The 8,767-nt window shown below is 51.6% G+C and overlaps 1 protein-coding gene across 1 annotated transcript in view; it reads right to left on the bottom strand.

Annotated features, from left to right (window-relative positions):
* PLXNA2 (plexin A2) overlaps positions 1–8,767 on the bottom strand; it is a 206,257-nt gene that overhangs the window by 20,984 nt on the left and 176,506 nt on the right. The window contains exons 15-20 of the mRNA XM_006767182.2: positions 6,324–6,434; positions 5,785–5,845; positions 4,406–4,645; positions 3,183–3,326; positions 2,649–2,883; positions 272–414 (exon numbers count right to left, since the gene is read on the bottom strand). Coding sequence (XP_006767245.1) covers positions 272–414; positions 2,649–2,883; positions 3,183–3,326; positions 4,406–4,645; positions 5,785–5,845; positions 6,324–6,434 — 934 coding nt within the window. The remainder of the gene's footprint in view (positions 1–271; positions 415–2,648; positions 2,884–3,182; positions 3,327–4,405; positions 4,646–5,784; positions 5,846–6,323; positions 6,435–8,767) is intronic.

Genomic DNA, 8,767 nt, shown 5'->3' with positions numbered 1-8,767 from the left:
CCGTTGGAAAATGAGGCAGAATTGTAGTTAATGAATTCAGGTATTCATTTAAAAATGACAAATAATGAGCCTCGCCCTGGAATCACCCCAGAGCCTGGGTGCCCCCCTGGCCGTGATCTTCCCGATTGGAACTGTGCCTGTTGGGGTGATGCTGTCACCAGCTGTTTCCCCTCCTCACTTTTTTCTGAGCTGCTGGTCCCCATCGGCCTGTCCTAGGACACCCAGGCACTGCGTCCCTACTGTGTGGCTGGGCCAGGGAGGTGGGTGTTACCTCCAGCTCCCGCAGAACAGGATGGTCCTCGATGCCGGGGAACAGGACGCGCATGGCATAGGTACGATAGTCCAGGTAGGGGATTCCTGAGCGGTCCAGGTCGCTGGTCAGCTCAATGATGTCTGTCTGGAGTTCAGCAAAAGCTACAAAAGGGCAGCAGAGACAGGGAGGTTCAGGACAAGAACCCCAGCAGAAAGGGGAAGGTAGGAGAAGTTTGTGAAGAAGGAGGGGGGTCTGGGAGTACAGACAGGGAGGGTTATAGGGGTACATCTCCAGACAGGATGGGGTCTCTCCAGGCTGCCTTTCTTAGGTGGTGGGAATATGGGTGATTTCTATGTTATTTCCTTTTTTGTGTTTATCTATAAATTTTAATTTTCTTTGTACGTATGACAAGAAAAAGGAAGAACACCATGACCTGTCATGCAGGTGCTACAGGTGCTGAAAGCAGGTGAGTGGCCAAGCAAAGACCAAAACAGGAAGCTTTGATGCCCCTTTTGAGACCTTGTTGTTGATGAGCTGGGCGAAGAGCTGGGTGAAGAGAATAAATCAAGATGCAAAAGCTTGGGGGACAGTAAAAATCAAAACCACCATGAGATAGTGTAGCTATTACAAAAAAAATGGAAAATAACAAACGTTGGCAAGGATGTGGAAATATTGGAACCATCACATATTGCTGGTGGGAATGCAAATAGGTGCTGTCACTTTCGAAAACAATTTGGCAGTTCCTTAAAATATTAGAATTACCATGTGACCCAGCAATTCCGCTCCTAGGTATCTACCCCAAAGAACTGAAAGCAGGAGTTTGAAAAGATACTTGTACACTCATGTTCACAGCAGCATTATTCACAATATCGGGGTGGAAATAACCCAAATGTGCAAGATGAATGGAGAAGCAAAATGTGGTCTATACAGTCAGTGGAATATTATTCAGCCTTAAAGTAGAATGATAGTTTGACACGTGCTACAACATGGATGAATCGGGAAGACATTAGGCTAAGTGAAATAAGCCAGGGAAAAAAGGACAAGTACCATATGATTCCACTTATGTGAGGTCCCTAGAGTTGTCAATCTCATGGGACAGAAAGTACAATGGCAGTTGCCAAGGGCTGAGTGGCAGGGGTGGGGTGCGGGGGTGGTTATTGCTTAGTGAATACAGTGTTTTAGTGGGGATTGAGAAAGTTCTGGAGATGGATGGTGGTGATGGCTGTACAACGTGAATGTACTTAATGCTACGGAATGGGAGAAGGGGAGAGCCCTGGGGCGTAGAGACAGTGAGGCAGAACAGGCAGAGGCGGAGGGGAACACAGGTGACCAGGGGCTGGAGGAAGCGGGGCGGGGAGTTTGTGGCTAATGGGTACAGAGTTTCTGTTTGGGATGACAGAGAAGTTCTGGAGATGGATGGTGGTGATGGCTGTACAACGTGAATGTACTTAATGCTACGGAATGGGAGAAGGGGAGAGCCCTGGGGCGTAGAGACAGTGAGGGTTAAAATGGTAAAGTTTGTGTTATGTGTATTTTAACACACACACACTCATATACATGAGAAACTGAGAACAAAACCAAACCCAGCCTTGGGGCATCCTGGCCATTTGGCCCTCAACCGACAGGGGAGCACCCCCTTGGCGGCAGGCCTGTCTCCTGGTACCCTCCTCTCCCCTCCTCCCCAGCCCTGGCACCAGGAGGAGCCCCTGACCACCTTTGCTCAGCCCAGCTCTTCCCTCTCATCCAGCAGGGGGCTTGTTTCTGATCCTGATGTTTGCAGCAAAAGAAGAAATGTTTTGATTCCTAATGGAAATGTTTACCCAGAGAGCTCACTGGGTCCTCAGCCCCCGGGACGGCAGGTACACTCATTGCCTCACGGCTGTGGTTGCGTGGGAGACCGGAGATGGAAAAACACACATCCTCCACTCCCACACATGTCCATGGCCAAGGACAGCACAAGCGCAGCTTCAGAGCGCTCAGCCTGCTGCACAGAGGAAAACAAATCCTGGAGTGGGAGGCAGGTGAGATGCTCCTGCCGTTCCTGCTGCTGCTCCTGCTGCTGCCCCTTCCGCGTGCCCAGGGCCTCTGCAAAGGGGGCCAGGCCCTCCCACGTGGGGGAGCGGGAGGCTGAGATTCTGATGGAGGGGGACTGGGGCCCTGAGAGGGAGATGAAGGCAGCCAGACTGAGGCACCCGTCAGGGCAAAGGACAGACCAATGCGATCAGGCCTGGGCCTCACTCTGGGCATTAACAGGACTTCTCTGGTCCCGAGGGCACAGGAAACGGAGGTCAGAGTGGAGCACAATGGCTGGGGTGGGGAGGAAGGAAGTGAAGATGAGCGCTGTTGGTAAGGAGGGAGGCAGTAAGTTCGCTAAAGGCAGAGTGCCTCCACGCACCTTCCTTACACTCCAGGGCCACACGGGACTCCAGGTTGTCCATCTGCATCTGGAGCCTCTTCAGCGTGAGGTCGTTTTCTCGAGATTTCCGCTTGTAGGCGATGAGGACGATGATGACGATGATGAGGAGGAGGCTGCCTCCCGCCGCGATGCTGACGATGGCTGGCAGGGTCAGCAAGCTGTCTGAGACGACACTCACCGAGCCCGGAGAGAACACCATCCCGCCCACGTGGACCTGCGCATGGCACACACACAGACGCTGTAGAGCCCTGGCATGCCATCGGATCCTCATCGTTTCAGAAAGGACACGAGAGACCACAACCACACAGTGCAGTCTGTATGCAAAACAACATCCTGCTGATTATCTAATCCCCCTCCCCGATTCTTGTGTTCTCAACTGCTATCCATTTCCCATTTTAATGCAGGACGTGGAGAGGGAAATGGACTAGAAGGAAGAGAGAGCCTTTATTAGGGCAGATCATGTATGTACGGTGAAGAGGGGAGGACATAATATGAAGAACAGGGAACACTCACCATGACCTTGTGCTGCCCCGTGAGGTTGGGGGGCTCGCAGAGGAGCTGTGTCTCAGACACAGTGACGGCACACGGGGTCTCTCCAATCAGCACCGTGTAATTGAGTTTGGCGCCTCCAGAGGCAGGAGGGCAGAGGTTTTTGCCCTGTAGATAACAGTCATCTTAACAGGAATAATTGACACATGCGCTCAGAAGTTAATTGCCTTTTTCAAAAAAAGGTGAAGGGGATAGATTAAGGAGGGAAGTGCAGCAGTGCAAAAACCAGTGGGTGACTCCATGGTAAGCTTTGAGAGGACTTTAAACAGCCACAATTTAGATAGAAAGAGAGAAAGCAGATGGAGGAGAGAAAGAAGGAGGAAGAGAGTAGGAAAGAGAGAGGAAGGGGAGACAGAACACTAAACAAGTGAAAATTTGGGGAGGACACCTCGGGTATCACTGGAAGCGGTGGACTAACAAAACACTTGTCCCAGGGACGTGACTTCCTGAAATATGTGCACAGATTACAGTGGCCACAACAGCGATCAAGAAAGGCAATGGTGACTTTCAAGTTCACGGCAGCCCTTTTGGGTCCCAAGGCTCATTAGAACAAGCAGCAATACTCCATAGTGTTTCTCAGGAATCTCAGGTGCAAGATACAGGGTGGGGCAAAGGTAGGCTGACAGTTGTTCGTATGGAAAAGAATCTATATAATAAAAGCCTAAGCGACCATTATGACGGAACAACCAGAACAACCAGTTGCTATGATGCGCACTGACCACTAGGGAGCACACACTCAATGTAGGAGCTGCCCCCTGGTGGTCAGTGCGCTCCTACAGGAGGAGCACCACTCAGCCAGAAACCGAGAGGTAAGGAGCCTGCTGGTAAGGAGCAAGGGATCCTGGATTGTGAGAAGCCGGCAGGCAGACATCTCCTGAGGGGTCCTGCACTGCGAGAGGGTGCAGGCCGAGCTGAGGCCCACTGCTCCCTCCCCGGTGCACGAATTTTGTGCACCGGGCCTCTAGTAGAATAATAATAACACAAGAATAAATTCTGTGTTCTGCATATTCACAACTGTAAAGCTACATTGCCCCACCCTGTACATCGCCCGATGGGTCAATATCTACAAATAAGCTCCCTTTACAGGGAGAGGACAGCTTTGCGAGTCCATCCTGTGTAGAAAAGAGAACATAAAAGGCAAAGAGAGAGGATGTTCTCTACCATCCCCGCCCTCCCCACGTTCCTACCTTCAGAATGATGGGGGATCCTGGCTTCTGATTCAAGACTCCAGTGGGGCTGAGTAGTTCGAAGGTTGGGTTGGGATAGTAGATGAACTTGGTGTCATTGTAAATGAGCAAGGACTGGACATTGTTAAAGACAAAGCCAAACTCGTCTGGCCGTTCCACATTGTCCAGGCCGGGCCGGTAGTCCGTGGTCAGAGAGGGTGCCAGGCAGGTGAGGGTGGTGTTGTTCACAACTTTACATACCTACAAGGCCCAGAGAGCAGCATTCAAGTGCCTAGTGAGCGACCGGGGGTCTGCGGGGCCCCTCCCACCCTCTGCTTGCTTTGGCCATTACTATTAGGCTACTGCTTGTCTTCATTACATAGTGAACCCCTTGAAGAAAAGGGCTGTGAGACTAATTTTGGGGGGGTTGCATTTTAACCTTATTCATTCATTCATTCATTCATTCACCAACATCGCTTGAGTGCCTCCTTTGTGGCAGATGTTGTGCTAGGAGTTGGGGCTACCTGGTGAATAGTGACAGTCTACAGGGGTAGACGAATGATTCAAGCATTCAAGTTCTAGTCCTAGCAGAGGACTGAGAACACAGGAGGTGGATGAATGGATATAAGGAAGGTCCTAGTGGGGTGGTACCAGGTACAGGGGACTGTCAGTGTGTGGCCATGGGCATGTGTATGAGTGCACATGGCTCACGGAAGCTTCCCCAGGGAAGAAATAAATGAAATGTAATCTGAAGAATGAGTGGGACTTACCTAGACAAGGAGAGGGAGGGATTGGGGAACAAATCCCAGCAACAGGATGAGAGCATAGAAGGTTTGAGGAAAACGTGGGATGCAGTGCTGGGTGTGAGTGTGAGTATGGCGGGGAGCTGGGGGTGGAGCCGGACATCATGTGAGATAAGCACTTTGCTGGCACATAGTAGGTGTTCAGTTAATGTTTACTGACTACATTGATTCATGATAAGGAGTCTTCAACTCTTTAAATGTTCTACGTAGAATCTCTCTCTCTTTTCCAACCAAGTCCCCTAACTTCGAGGGAATGTAGCCTTGGTATGGACACTGAGCTTGAAATGTCCTTTCTTTATTGGTGGACGCTGGTCTCCCAAATAAAATCCTAGCTGGGCTGACCCCTCCTTAGCATGAGGTGTGTTATGCTCTCCTCTGGCTTAGAACTGGGGCTGCCCGAGGCCGCAGCTGGAATGAAGAAACCACTACGGGACCCACGTGGGGCTTGGGAAGAAACTTGGACTCCTAGCTCCCGGCTCAGTTTCGGTCTTGGGAGCCATGGTGTCCCAGCAACAGCCAAGGGCATCTGTGAGAACTCGGCCTGCTCAAGTACACACTGTCCTGGCAGGTCCGCACATGTGTGTCTGGCCAACATACGCACACATGGACTTCATGCTCAGAAAACAAGGCCGTGTGTGAAATTGCGAAAAGGCTGCCACTGGCACAGAGATGAGGTCAGAGCTCCCAGGCCAAGCCTTAACCCTCTGCTCCCAGAGGCCATTTGTGTTTCAATCAACAACTCACCGAGGGCTTCCTGCCATCTTGGAGGTCAGTCCCCATCCCCACCCTTTTCAGCTCACACTTCAGCAGCCCTTAGGAGCCCAATGTCCCTTTCATGTTTCAGCTGGGGACACCCTGGCGCGAGGAAAATGGGGGTGCAGTCTAAGGGTAGAGTTGAGCCAGGGAGACTGAAACCCCGGGGTTTGCGGGCAGACACGCAGCCAGGGTGCCTCTCTTCCCTCCCCGCCCCACCTCCTTCCCCGCTCTTTCCAGTTCCCCAGACTGGGCTCCTCCGCGAACACGCAGATCACTCCCCAACAAGCGGCCTCTGTTTGCTTCCTGCCGGGTGCTGCATCGGCATTTTGATTGCCAGACATTCCTTGGGGTTTTGCGGCCTTGGCTTTGGCCCTTCTCACTTTTCACTAGGGGCTGCTTCATGGCCCAAAGGCAAGGAGAGGCCCCAGTCGGCTGAGGCTGCCATGGGGCCCAGGCTGGGCTGAGGGGCCCAGCGCTTCTCTCCCACAACCCTGAGGGGAAGGCCCAGGGCGGAGTTCACGGGCTTCCCGCTGTGGAACTGGCCCTCCCTCTCCATCTGCCTGCCTGCAGGCCCCAGGCAGGTCACTACTGAAGCTGAGGGCCCCAGCCCAGGCTTCTCCTCAGTGGCTTTCCCGGGACCGAGCGTCAGCCTGGGAGGCCGACCTCGTCAGGCACATCCTCACTCTCCCAAATTCCCCTGTGCCATGTGAACCATGCCTCGTACTGTCTGTGTCTGATGCTTTCACATCTGGGCCTCGCTGACTCTGGAGGGACTGCCCCTCCCCAGACTCGCCAATCCCTAGGGACCATTAACAGCGTGCCGCCTGCTAGCGCGTGCTTTCTAAGGCAGACAGCTCATCAGCCCACACCCCAACCACCTCCTTCCACACTGTGGGCAACTATCCACCTTCCCTGACTCTACCAGGGCTGGGCGCCAGACAACCAGGGCCCCTCTGCCCCACGGCCCATTGAAATGATCATGATCCAAACTGGCCCCAAACCTGCCTGCCTTGCCTGGCTAGTTCCTTCCTGTGGAAACCAAAATAGTTGTCTTTCCTCCTTCTGCTTCCTAACCTACTCTGCGGCTTCCTCTCCCCATCCCCCACACCCCATGGAATGCCCTCCCCCCACCTCTTTCTTGGGATCTGTGAGTATTTTGTTGTTTGTTAATCCTCACCTGAGGATATTTTTCCATTGATTTTTAGAGAGAGTGGAAGGGAAGGGGAGAGAAAGAGAGAGAGAAACATCGATGTGAGGGAGACACATCCATTGGTTGCCTTCTGCATGCACCATGACCAACCCTGGGGATTGAGCCTGCAGCCAAGGTACATGTCCTCAACTGAATCAAACCCAGGACCCTTCAGTCTGCGGGCTGACGCTCTATCCACTGAACCAAACCGGCCAGGGCGGGATCTGGATTAACAAACTATCCAATGGCAGTCATCTCCTGATCTGTTGGCCTTGTCATACCTGAATAATAAAATCTAAATTTTAAAAATGCACCTAATTTTGGGGGAGTTTTATTTTTCCTGAGTGTGAACTCACCATTCCCATTCCTACCCCTCATGCTCTTCCCTTCCATGTAGGCCCCGGAGTTGGGCAGATGGAGGTGGTCTGTGAGCTATGGGGCAGTGGTCTCGGTCTGGAAGTGGAGCTGGGGCACGGATTCTTTACCCGGGGGTCACGCTCTACACCCGGGATAAGGAGACATGTGCTCCTCTAGCGCAAAAAGCTGTGATCGTGGGGTGTAGACGGTTGCAAAAGGTGTCCCCATGCCTGGCATGATGGAATGCCACGTCTAGGAGCAACTCATGTGGTTTAGTTATGAAGGAATTCAGTGGTTGAGCATTGACCTATGAACCAGAAGATCAGGGTTCGATTCCCAGTCAGGGCACATGCCCAAGTTGCTGGCTTGATCCCCAGTGGGGGGTGTGCAGGAGGCAGCTGATCAATGATTCTCTCTCATCATTGATATTTCTATCTCTCTCTCCCTCTCCTTTCCTGTCTGAAATAAATAAAAAAATATATATTTTTTAAAAAGTCCAGATATTTGGGATCTAGCTTGGTCCTGCCACCAGTCATCTGCATGGTTGGGGCAAGTCATTATTCCTTTCTGGCCTCAGTTTCCTCAACTGTGAGGGGGTGGGCCCAGATGACCCCTGAGAGCTTCCAGGTCCAGCCTTCTAGCATCCTGTCATTTAGTGCATTTCTGTTTCCTAAGGAAGCCTCAAGCACTACGGGAATGTGTCAGAGATGAAGGTAGACATAGAGCCATCCTCCCCATCAGCATCTCAGCCTCGTCAATCCCCCGAAGGTCGAAGCAGTAATGATAGCCATTTATTTGAAAAATAATGGCCATAATTCATAGTGCCAGCATCTCCTGGACTATAATTATAAATACAATAACGTTTCAGAAAATATTGGCCAAGAAGAGCCACTAGAACAAACTAAAATATTTATAACATATCAGACATTCTGCCCTTATGATAGAAAACTTCTTTAAAATCACAAAAAATCCATAATGAAAGAAATGGAATTACATGGCTCTGCTCAGAGGAGTAAAGTAAAATGTTCAACCTGATCATCTTACCAACCAGCATGGGTTTATTCGCATGCAGTGACTGCCATTTGTCAAGTGCCAACCTTGTGGGGGCCAATGGCTGCAGGTGACCAATCTGCACGCGAGTCTTGGCACCATATGAAGTGACGGGGGCTGGGGGATCAGAGAGGTTAGATGACTTGATCATGGTTGTTCAGCTAATCAATGGCAGTGCCCTGCTTCCGATCCAGAAGTACCTGAATTTGGAGTCAGAACCTTCACCCT

This window comes from Myotis davidii, unplaced genomic scaffold (genome assembly GCF_000327345.1).
Source record: "Myotis davidii unplaced genomic scaffold, ASM32734v1 scaffold622, whole genome shotgun sequence".
Classification (NCBI taxonomy): domain Eukaryota; kingdom Metazoa; phylum Chordata; class Mammalia; order Chiroptera; family Vespertilionidae; genus Myotis; species Myotis davidii.
This window is presented reverse-complemented; position numbering and strand designations above follow the sequence as displayed.